Raw genomic sequence first — 12,677 nt, forward strand, 5'->3', positions numbered from 1 at the left:
AGGTGACAACCAGAATCTTGAATGGCACCCAGAAGCAAATCAGTAACAAATGCAGTTCCCACAGGAGAGATAACACACGTGCAAACCAACACATGTGCTGCATTTTGCACCAACTGGAGCTTCCGGATGCTTTTGAAGGGCAGCCTCATATAGACCACATTGCAATAGTCAAGATGGAAGGTGACTAGGGCATGAGTAACCATGAGCAGGAATTTTTGGTCCAGGAAAGGGTGTAATTGGCGCACAACCCACAGTTGCACAAAAGTGCTCCTGACCATAGCTGCTCCCTGCTCCTTGAGTAGAAGTCGCAAGTCCAGGAGAACTCCCAAATTATGCACTGGGTCTGTTTGGGGCAGTGCCACCCCATCCAAGACCAAAGGTGGCAATTCTCCATGGACCAAAGAACCCCAAAGCCAGAGCCACTCGGTCTTGCCAGGGTTCAGTTTCAACCTGTTGCTCCCCATCCAGCCCCTTACAGCCTCCAGGCACTCCGAGAGGGAGGCGATGGTATTGCTTAGCTCACCATGGCCTGAGATATACAGCTGAGTATCATCTGCATATTAATGATATCTCAGTCCATGGTAATGGATGATCTCACCCAACTGCTTCTTGTAGATGTTGAATAGGCGGGGACAGAATACCCAGCCTTGTGGGACCCTGTAAAGCAGTGGGTGAGGGCTGGATCTCTCACCTCCTATTAACACTAAGAGTGGCCACAGAGAAAGAAAGTAAACCAGGATAGCACAAAGCCCCCTGCTCCCAACCCCCGAGGCCACTCCAAAAGGATACCATGGTTGATGGTATTGAAAGCCACCAAGAGGTCAAGTAGAGCGAGGATGGATGCACTACCCCAATGCTGTTCCTGCCATAGTTCATCAAAAAGCATGACTAATGCTGTTTCTGTCCCATATCAAGGCCTGAATCCTGACTGTTAGGGGGTTTAGATCAGAGGTCCCCAACCTTTTGGGCACCAGGGACCGATTCCGTGGAGAGAGGTTTTTCCATGGACCAGAGGGTGCATGGTTTTGTGTGCTGCCTGCATCTCGCAGATGGGGCTTTGCTTGTTTGTGTGGACCAGTTGCTGGCATGCTACGGACCGGGGGTTGGGGACCCCTGGTCTAGATAATCTGTTTCATCCAGAAACCTCTGGAGCTGCGGCACAACCATCTTCTCAACAACCTTCCCCAAAAAGGGAAGATTGAAGAAAGGTCAGAAATTATCCAACAGGGTGAAATCCAGCAATGGCTTCTTGAGAAGAGGGCAGACCACAGCCTCCTTAAAGTGCTGGGGCACTACCCCCTCCTGTAAGGAAGCATTAATCACTGCCAGTGTCCACCTGCACGTTACCTCCCAGGAATCTTTCACAAGCCAGGAGAGACATGGGTCTAAAACACAGGTGCTTATGTGCATACTCCGTAGGATCCTGTCCATTTTCTTAAGAGCAACAAGGTCAAACAGTTCCCAGATAACAGGCAAGAACCAGCTTCGGGGGCCTCCAGCGAACCAGCAACCATGCCAGCATGTAACTGGGAACAAAGTCGAATGATTTTGTCTTCAGAAAATCTGCAAATTCCTCAGCACATCCCTTCATGTGGACCTCAGTCTCTTCCTTCCCCAGGAGGGGACGGATCACCCTAAAGAGGGTCACCAGTTGATTATCTGCAGACACAATTAGTGTGGAGAAGTATTTACACTTCGCTGCATGAATCACAAGGTAGGCCTTAATAGCATCTTTTACCCGTATTCGGTAAAGTTCATCCCTTGTCTTCCACCAGTGGTGCTCTAGACTTCTCTTCTTCAGCTTCATCCCTCTCAGTTACTCTGTATACCACGGAGGATAGACAGATGAGGAGAGGTCGCATGGGCGCAATCCTAGCCGGAGCCTCAGTCACCTTTCTATTCTAAACAGTGACTAAGAGCTCGGATGGGCTGCGCAGCAGATCTGCAGTTATAACCCACAGTTCCTTCTGGAACCCATCTGGATCCATTAGTTGCTGGGAGCGGACCAATCTAAGAGGCCCTAACAGGGAGACCAAAGACAACTCCACTAGTTCCAGGTCACATAAGGCACTGCTCTAACAAGGACACCAAATCGGATGTGTGACCACTATTCCTAGTCGGATGCTGGTTAACCTGGAACAGGCCCATGGAAGTCATGGTTTCCATGAAATCCTGGGCTACCTCCGACCCCATGCCCAGTGATGGCAGGTTAAAGTCCCCCAGACTTATAAGCCTGGGGACCTTCATTGCCAGTCCTGCGGTGAGGTCCAGGAGCATAGGCAGGGAAGCTGCCACGCAGCAGGGAGGCTGGTACAGGAGCAGCAGTCCTACTTGATCCCTTGAGACCAACCTAAGAAAAAGGGTCTCACCGCCAGAGACCTGTGGGGCCATGCCTCTGGAGGCTGCCAGAGATTATCTGATAACAGTAGCCACACTCCCTCCCCGGACTGCGGTCTAGGCTGGTGCCATGCTCGATGACCCCCTGGGACCACCACCCTCCGGGCTCAGCCAGGTGTTTAGGGTTCATCTTTATTCCTTTTGGGTGGGGGTATAGCCTTCATGCAGTTCTCCAGTGCATTCAAAATCATGCTGTATAAGTCTAATGGCAAAATAGCTTATTTCCTGGAATGTAGAATTAAAAAAAAAGGATGAGAACAAGCATGGAAAAGTCTCTGGGAGGCTAATCATAGCCATGTCCTCCCTCAGATCTCTCCACCAAATTCCCTATATCATTTTGAAAAGTCACATTGGAAGCAGTTCACCTCCTACTCCCCTTCTTCCTAAGGCACAAGGGGGGAAAAAAGGGCAGCATTGGTTTTGCCTTCTGGGGATATTACCAGAAAGCATTCTGTAGACCAACAGCTGGTCAGGTGAGCAAGATGGTGTTCTTGCCAAAAGAGACTGACCACCCTTGATTTATATTTTATCTTTGTTTCCGTGCAGCCATGGAAAACAGTCAATCCTTGGATATATACGGGAGATCAGGGGGGTCAAACTCAATTTCATTGAGGGCCGCATCAGCATTGCAGTTGCCCTCAGGGGGCCGGGTGGGTATGGCCAGGATGGGCGTGGCCTACTGGGTGGGTGTGGCTAGAGTGCGTATGGCCTACTGGGTGGGCGTGGCCAACTCTATATCGTTCGCATCAAGGGTGCCTATGGGGGCCTGGGCAGGAGTGGGACAGATCTGAGGGTCTCTGGCAGAAGGAGGGTCTCTGGGCCAGGGCCAAGGCAGCAGGGGCCGTTCCCTCAGTTTCCAGGATGGCTTCATGGGCCACATGAAACCACTTCACATGCCGGATCTGGCCCCCGGGCCTTGTGTTTGACATGTCTGCGGTAGATGTTTAGCATTCAGCTTATTCTTCCCAAGCAAAAAGGCTGCCTTCTTTAAAGGCTACGCTGTTGATTTCTTTACAAGCAAGAGAATCACAGCAAATTTTCTTCTGATTTGCTCTTCTGCTCACCTATTGGCAGGAATGAGGGAGCCTGTGCAAGGTATTAACATGGCACTGAATTAGGATGTTGATCTAAAAGTGAAGAGCCAGCCCAAGTATTAGTAATATTAGTTAAGGACAGCCAGGAACCAGACTGTTAAATTACTCATGTTTATTTATAACAGACCTTCAGCCAGTACAGTACAAAACTTAACAGTAGTATAATCTCCATTACACAAATATGTACTTACAATATATTACAAATACAAAAAAGCTTTTGCAGTAAGAGGTTTTTCTTTTATTTAAAAGCAAGTTTAACCCCACCAAAAAAAAAGGGGGGGGGGAAGAGCGCCACACCAGCAAACCCAATAACAATATACAAATGAAAGCTTGTTAGAAACAAGTGAAGAATATTGTAGCGGGTTGGGGATATTGCACATCTTTTTTGTTCTTCATACATCTGGTTAAAAAATATATATATTTACACAAGTTAAAGAGACCTGGAGTTTTACAAAATTCCTACATTTGTTTTTTAGGCTCTTCATACAGGTGAAAGCAAAAAATAAAAAGGAACACTGATTTCTTAGAAATTTCAGAGCTTTGTTTCTCTAAAAACAAACCTGTTTTCACAAAAGGGGGCAAGCAGGAGGTAATATGTAAAGTCCGAAGCAGGATTCTTGTTCCCTGAAGCAGGGCAGAGAAAGATTAGTACCATTCCACAGTGCAGTAGACAGAGTTCACAAATGATGTCCTGGACATCTTCATTTAGATCTAGAACTGTCTTAATATTTCCCCTTAAACAAAAATAATTGGCTCCTGCATAGAGTGATCCTATTCCCACGAGAAACGGGAAGCAGAGCAATTCCGAATGTGGACTTTGTATGGAGGCACAAAGGATAGATTTTTAAAAACCCAGTAAAAATGACACTTTAGGTGCTTTATCGGTGTGGCAATGAAGTGAGGCCAAGCACCCAAGGGCCATCTTTGGCTTTCAAGAAGTCAGTTTCCAACTATCTAAGCTTTTCTTTCTTTCTTGTCAAAGTTTCATACCTATTTCAGGATCAGTACATAAATAAAGAAAACTTCATAAGTGTATTTTCTTCTCAGTGCCATCTTCCAAGAAGCCAATAAATGCTTTTTCTCCAATTGACAAATATCTTCAGATGGAAAGCATATCTGGTCAGTTGGTTCAATATGTTTTACATTGCTTTGACGGAAAATTTAGTCCGCGTTGGGGGAACAAAGATATCTTTCCATAATTTTGTCTATTGAAATTAGAAGTAATTCGCATCTCACATGGAAAATATCAGGGCACTGATAATAAAGTTCAGACATCAAGGAGACATCTCAGTAAAAGTCACACTCCTAGTACCTTTAACCCAAATTTAATTTTCTATCTGTTGAAAAAGTATTTATCTTGCATCATACAGCACATTCAGTTCAGTATGTGGAAAGTAAACAAATATAAACCTTGCTGTTTGACTTCCAGTTTTGCTTAAAATATTGATTACATAATTAGTTGACATCCATTCTCTGCAGAACTGGATATTTTTGGAATTTGGTTATAGGACTTTGTAACTACTAATTCATGTGTGTATGTTTGCTTTTCATTAAAGACAATATAATGCTCTCCAGCTAAAGAAAATGGATTTTATCCCGGTCCTCTGGAGTACATATACCATACCAGAAGCCCAGGAATCTCAAGTACCTAGAGAGAAGTGCTATTTGTCTGATCTCACCAGGGATAAATGCTATCTATATAACTGGGGAGTTACTATACATGCCCTATTTAGATCTAGATTCACATGAGAAAAGATACATGCATACAACTGAGTTTAGGGACTGCTCTCTTTATTATTATTATTATTATTATTATTATATAGGCCTATCTGCACCTTCCCTTTTTCAGAGGTCTACTTCCATTGTGACACTAAGCACCTGGATGTTAAACATCTGGACTTTCTTCAGATGCACCGTTACATGAACAGGCTATACTCTACTGCCAGAATTAATTTTTTTACGGAAAAAGTTATCAACAGAGGAATCTAAAATTCTTAAGACAATTATTTGAGTAGCTCAATTCTTTCCCAAGGACAAATATTTTGATAACTTGCTCTGAAAGAAGTGCAAATGTGTGTGTGGTGTGCATATGTATCTATGACACCCACACCCATACATCTCCACACTCACAAAATGGGCAATAAATACAGTGGAGGCGTGGGTTGTTGGGAATATTGGAAATCAGCTTAGAAATTTTACTATATCCAATAAATATGTCTTTGATGTCCAATGTTTTGCTTTTACAGAAATTCTCATAAGTTTGCCCAGAATGTTAACAGTAATTATGAAAAAACCCTAAAGATATGTTCTCTCTGATATTTTGGAGCACAGCCCAAATACTATGAGTAACACCTGAATTCAACGCAATTATAATCTTATCAAACTGTGTTAAATTTTTTAAAAAAACTCTTCATGGTTTTAAAGTAAGTGGTGAAGGAATCTCACCATTCAGAGCAAGATTATATTAAACATTCAAATTACAAGGTGTAAAAAAGCTGGTTCTGGTGACTTTTTTTCCCATTCAAAGGAGAGCTCCCATAATTCCCTCTAGGATTTCATTCACACACAAGATCCTAATGAGCACTGAAATCATGGAAATTATTACAGGGAAAACTATGTCACATGAAATAACTATTTAATTTAACAGTCACAAAAAATGCTGAATTACTTTAAATGTACATCAATAGAAGACATGAGCACATCAATAGGAGGGGGGAAAAAATCCTTGACCTTAGGGCCAGTAGAACTAAAGGAGCCAGAAGTATGATTCTAATAGGAAAAATACCCCATAGGAACTGGACTTTCAGACTCCCTTAACAATTTGGCAGAGTGTCTCACCATGTTTTATTTGTACTGCACAGTATAATCAGAATGACAAAAATTGTATAGTTCACTTCTCCTGCTGAAGTTAATATATACTTTGCTGGGACCAGCTCAAAATGCCTCCCAAGCCTCTAAGATGCCATTCCTATGCTGAATGTGAGAAAGAGAAAGCTGAAGGGGGAAAGTGATATTGTACCAGAAAAGGTCAACATTTTTAAATATGGCAGAACAGTGGGATCAGGGTACTGTATTTAAAGAAAAGTTCCACTCCCATCTCCTTGGCCAATTCTCCAAAACATCTCATTCAATCAGGCTTTTCCAGTTAGACAAACTGGCCTGGCCTGTTTGTTTATTTTTTTTTTAAAAAAAGCTCAGCTCTGTATTTCACATTACAAAAGCAATAAAGAAGGGAAATGAACAAAATGTTGCAGCTTGAGGTTTGCTTTTTAAGTAGAAAAAGAACTGCCTTTGGTTTATCCTGCAAGGAAGCAATTCCCTGGGCTGCTGCTGAGTAAATGCAATAAGGGATTTATCTCTAAACCAAAAGCACTCCCCTTTTTGTCACATCCACTGCCCAGCTAAGACTAGAGAGACTATTTTAATCATATACCCCTTTCCGTCAGTTGTTTCCAACGGATAAAGATGGAGCAAGTTCCGGAAAAAGGTAAGCTTCAAGTTTTATTGGCTTAGCATATAACCCTTCTAATTTGGTGATTACCCTCTTAAAAAAAACAATTATCAACAAGATTTCCACTCAGACTGGGGAGGTGGAAATGACTGCATAATACCGACAAGTGGTGTTTTATCTCTTGCCTACAGCCTATTATCAGCAGCAATCTGCAACCAATTATAGAATGGAGTTTTTTTTGCCCTTGATGATGATCAAAGATTTTAAGACACAAAAGTACACATAATAAAGTGTCCTTGCAGGGCCCTTGCTGCAGAAATCTAATGATCCCCTCTGACACCCTGGGCCATGTACCTGTGAACAAACAGGACTTGTCACTATGCAGATCTTGCTTCATTTATTTTGCTTTTTCAGCAAAATCAGTTTAGAGGTTGTTGCCTTTGATCTGAAAAAAAAGATTTCTCTGTAAGAAAACTGAAACTCTCACTGCAAACCTTAGGTCCCCTAAGTTTGGGATGAACAGTGTGATCTATTCCATGGATATAGAGAACTTTCACCACAAGGCTGCTACTCTCAGATCTTGCTCACGCTTTCTGGACACAGATCCATAAGGCTTAGAACTGACTGACACAAACAAGGACAGCTAAACTGACCTGGAAACTAAGTCCAGTTCCAACTGCTCAGCAATAATTGATGCTGGGAATCTGAATGAAGAGGTGTAAGTTAGGCACTGGAACAGAGACACTGGCAGTTTACTCCTCATTCCTTTGGCTCTAGTAGATGTAAAGAAATTCCTAAGCTGACTCCAGCAATCATTGCTAGCATCATTCTTACCTCCCAATGAAAATACCTCCATCTTACAAATCAATTCCTACTCAGCAAAGCCAGGCTCATTAATGATGTCTAAAGAACCTGCACATTGGGAGAGAAAAGTTAGAAGACATTCACTCACCTAGGAGGCTTACCTCTTCCAAAGCTTGGACTGGCAATCTTTGAGTCTCCAAATGTGGCTGTACTACAAATCCCATTAATCCTAGCCAGCTCAGATGGTACTGAGACAATGATGGGCATTGTAAAAGTTACATTTTGCCTACCCTGTTTCTACAGTCTTTTAGCAATCGTCATTCTTTAAGTGCTAACCACGGAAGCGCAAAGAAAATTAGCTCAGACAACCTATCTGGAGAGAAGACAAGACATCCCAGACTCTTTAGAAGCATCACAGATTTCAACCAGATGTTAAGATTCCTTCACTGCATCCTGGAAACAGCACATGTTTCCCCAATGCTGGTTCTCGGTTCAATGTGGAAAGGCCGCATTCTTCCTATGCAAAGTGCTTATCAACTTCCTTGAAACACTGTAGCTCCTTCATCAACAACAGATGCAAAATTCGCTATACCTTCCGGGCCCCAATAGAGGAAATAATACAAGTCAGTTCAAAGCTAAGTAGATGCACAGAGGTATTAAGTTCTGGGACCTTAGCGTTCCTAGCATGATACTTTTATAACGCTCCATTTCACAGCCACCCATAAAAAGAAGATATATACGGTTCATCTGAACAGTAATATACCTCAGGCCGTGGCTTTCCTAGCCCCTTAAAAGGGGGAAGCTCTATAATGTGTTTAGCACCTGATCTGAGGTTCTTAATACCTAACATGGTAGCTTAACAGAAATATGGGAACTAAAACCAAAAAAATGTCCAAATGGAAGAAGAGACCTTAACCTTAGAGTCAAGCTTGCTGCTGGTCTGTGTGCCAGCCCTTACTTGCTCCTCAAAAGAGGACACATTCCAGGTGAAATGAGTGAAAAATCTATTTAGAGGAAGGAAGGAAGGAAGGAAGGAATTAATAAATAACTACAAATGTGAGAGAAAAACAAAAAAATTTAAAATTAATTATCAACTTTTAAATAACACACCATAGAGAAAGGCAAAATGTTATGAGCTCCTCCCCGGCTCAAGTTCATTGGATATTTTTTTTTTAAATTAGGGTTCTTTTTTTTCTTTTTTTTTTTAAACGTTTCTCTTTTTTAGCCAAAGTCAGTGCAAAGGAGTACAAAAAAAATGAACAGTTCCACGCCCAACTAGGATAGAGCACTAGTGATGGGGAGAGATGAATAAGGGGACAGAATAAGATTTAGCCTACTTTATGTTCCCCTCGCACTATGTGGGAAGAGAACTCGTACCGGTCTTGGCTGTGATAGCCACAGATGTTGCATTCAAAAGGGTCTCTGAAGCCATGGCAGCCCATATGGATGGTGAACATGACGTGGTCCAGGAATAAGATCCGGCAGTGCTCACATTTGAAGGCTTTTACCTGTTCCCCTTCATCATTCACCACACGCAGGGCTTCTTTGGCTGAACTGGGAGTTGACCGAGTAGTGGTGGGAATGATGCCCTCCTGCAATTTGGGGTCCTCTTTGGCGTAGGCTGGACTCTGCCGGCTGCTGCTGCAATTCCCAATGCTGGACAGCAGGGGCTGGTGTGAGCCTCTCTCCTCATGGATGCTCTCAGTGTCTGTGGAATCCTGGCAACCATTGCTAGGCGATACCATGCTTGGCTCCCGTGATGCCCGATACACAATCTGTGTTCCATCAGAAAGGTCCTCGTGCCCTTCGGCAGCTTCCCGACCACTTGCAATTTCTAGCCTGCCTGGGAGGGGCTGGATTTGAGTGTAGACAGAGCTGATGACAGGTGTGATCTCGGAGATGCAGTTTGTGGGTGGGAGTCTGAGGGGGCGCAAGTGTTCTGCTCCCATGAACGACAATGAACTGCCAAAGCTAGCGTCCATGGGATGGTGGGCAGCCACCATCTCCACGTCCTTCTCAAAGCTGGAGTTGACATCATATGCCATATCGGAGAGGCTATACCGCATCTGCTTCTCTCCTAATGCATAGGAGAAAAGAGGTCAGATTACAAATTCTAGTATCAGATGGTAAACCTATGATGAGACTAAGACAAATAATGCTGATAGAAAGCAACATTACAACAACCTACAGATGGGACTTCTTTAGTAAAGGGAGAAGCACCCAAGACATCCTGTATTGTAATCCAACAAGTCTTGGCTCACAAGAACCCCAGCCCTTTTTCTAGAAATGCTTGAGATGCACCTTACCTACAAATTTCTGAGGTGTGGAGCGTTTTCGTTTGGTGATGCTGTTTGTTAGTCGGTCAATAAAGGTTGGCCGATCTGCTGAGGAATGAAGCATGGAGTCCGGCACCATTTCCAAGTCTCGCATCTCGTCACCTGGTAATAAAACAAAATTGGTTTCATTTTGGGTTGTCCATATTAATTCTACCCTATCTTCCTTTTTAAAAATATCTGTGCAAGATTATGAAAGCCATAAATGAATTATACTGATAATTAATTTATTGGAGGAAAAAAAATCTCACAGCAAAACAGATAAGGTTACAACTTGCAGCCAGTGCTAACTTGAATCAACCCTATTAGAGCCTGTTGTCTACGTCTACGATTATTCCATTTAGCTTCTGTTCTCCTGCTTCATGGTGTTTAGGTACTAGCACCCCTCCTGTCTCCCATCCTGCATGTTTGGCCACTAAAGCTAGTTTCCATCTGTCCTAGAAATGAGAATCTTAGTCCTGATTTATAAATTAATGAAGCTACCGTGACTATAAAAGGCATTTGGAAAAGGGGTTCTGTACCAACTGGGACCAGTTATTTTCAAACTGATAGTTTCCAGATGTGATAGGCTTCCAAATTCCAAAATTCACGATCAACAATCAAGTCGTCCTTGTTTAATGACTGCCTCATTTAGCAATCATTCTCAGTCAACTGTACTGATAGCTATTTATACCTGGGCATAGGAGCAGCCATAACTCAACCCACTAGGTAAACCTCAGTGTGGGAAGATTGAGCTATAGGTAGCCTGTGCCATCCTCAATGATCCTCCCATTTTTTTTAACACTGGCAACATTTTCCAAATGTAGACAATCCTTAGTAGATAATAACCAATGGGTCTCTGTTCCAGCCTAGCAGCAGGCTTACCTTGCTGGCCAGCCAGCAACTGTGGTTCAGTGTTAAGACTTTGCAGGTAGTTGTGACAGCGTTCCTTGTGCTCTTCCAACGTGCTTTGCTGCTTGTAGCTGCGACCACAATAGTTGCATTTGTAGGGCTTGCCAACTGTGGGGGAAGAGACTAAAAAGAAAAGAGAAACAAAAGAAGCCCTATAATACAAACTATATTTCTGAACTATCATAGTAAACTATGGATCAGCAAGAATTGAGAAGTGTGGACAGCTTGCTTGTGACCAGAGGTATATGATGTAAACCTGCTACCCTGTCGGTATAACTTCTCAGTTATGTTCCTGATTACTAAAAACTGGTGCAGACACAGAATGAAAGGAGTAAGAATAACAGAACAGAGTTGGAAGGGACCTTGGAGGTCTTCCTAGTCCAACCCACTGCTTAAGGAGGAGACCCTATACTATTTCAGACAGGTAGCTGCACAGACTCTTCCTAAAAGCCTCCAGTGATGGAGCACCCACAACTTCGGGAGGCAATCACAGCTATGAAGGAACTTCTTCAGAACCACAACTTCTGAAGGAATCACAGGTATCAAGACGTTTGACTGAGCTACATATGTTTTGGTATACAAATCAGCTAGGAACATTCTGGGCAGGTGTAATATGTTCTGGAGTAAAGGTATAGGCTCATTTTTAGCCAGTGATTCTTGAAGAAGATAGTTAGGGCAACAGATAATGCCCACTTGCTGAAATGTCAGTTTTAAAGTTCTGTTTTTCTCACCTTAACAATGCACTACACTAATTTCAGAAAGTTCAGGTGTTTTTGTCTCACATATACTTGGAGAGTTATACTTGGTTCCCCATTTGCACGATAAACATAACATGGATTTTTGTTGCATGGTCCTTGTAAGGACAAAACGAACACTGCCTGAGAATTTTTATTTATTTATTTATTTTTAATTCCATTTATATCCCGCTCTTCTCCAAAGACTCAGGGCGGCTTACAAGCTTAGCAGTAGCCTTCATTCTATGTATATGCCTGCTTGTTAGGGCTTTCACACACACCCCAAGCGGCATTATTACAAAGTCAGCTTAATTGCCCCCAACAATCTGGGTCCTCATTTTACCTACCTCGGAAGGATGGAAAGCTGAGTCAACCTTGAGCCTGGTGGGATGCGAACCTGCACTAATTGCAGGCAGCTGGTGTTACTTAAGGAGGCATTAGCCCACTGCTCCACCAAGGCTCCTTACTGAGAATGCAGTTGTGAATCTGGCTTGTCCAGACACTTATTTTCTCATAGAAACTACCTGGCAAAACTGACTCTGTAATGCTGACAATAATAAAACCATATGCACACTGCAGAATACAGAAGCCAATGCTTTACACATAAGGTTGTGCTCCAGAGTTTCAATTTTAGGCTTTTTATTTCCACATTTCCATGCCAACTGATATTTGGCTGATCTCTTTAGAACCTTGAAAAGCTCTTGATTTTAGTTGATAATCTGGTTTTCTCTGGCCTGGAAACCTTTGGTTCCTGTCTTGCCAGTTTCATACCTTGCAAAGAAAGAGTTATTTCTTTTTCATCTTTTTGAGAGCAACACAAGACTTCAGTTCCAATCCCTCTCATGAGAAATACTGTAATAACCATTTCCCCATAACAATATCAGATTCCTTCTAGCGGTTCTAGGCAATTGGTACTTCTAGTAGGAGGAGGAGAAAGAGGTCCATGGACTACTGTGTAAGTAACTTTTAAGCA

The 12,677-nt window shown here is 42.8% G+C and overlaps 1 protein-coding gene across 3 annotated transcripts in view; it reads right to left on the reverse strand.

Moving 5' to 3' along the window:
• Positions 1-3,594: 3,594 nt before the first annotated feature.
• Positions 3,595-12,677, reverse strand: part of IKZF4 (IKAROS family zinc finger 4) — a 41,214-nt gene continuing 32,131 nt past the window's right edge. For 2 of the 3 annotated variants that reach the window (XM_083355454.1, XM_083355455.1), the window contains 3 exons: positions 10,944-11,093; positions 10,053-10,184; positions 3,595-9,823 (listed from right to left, as the gene is read on the reverse strand). In XM_083355454.1, coding sequence (XP_083211580.1) covers positions 9,075-9,823; positions 10,053-10,184; positions 10,944-11,093 — 1,031 coding nt within the window. In that variant the 3' untranslated portion in view covers positions 3,595-9,074. The remainder of the gene's footprint in view (positions 9,824-10,052; positions 10,185-10,943; positions 11,094-12,677) is intronic. The other variant, XR_014491584.1, reaches the window with a different exon arrangement.

Source organism: Vipera ursinii, assembly GCF_947247035.1.
Source record: "Vipera ursinii genome assembly, chromosome: 2".
NCBI classification, from domain to species: Eukaryota; Metazoa; Chordata; class Lepidosauria; order Squamata; family Viperidae; genus Vipera; species Vipera ursinii.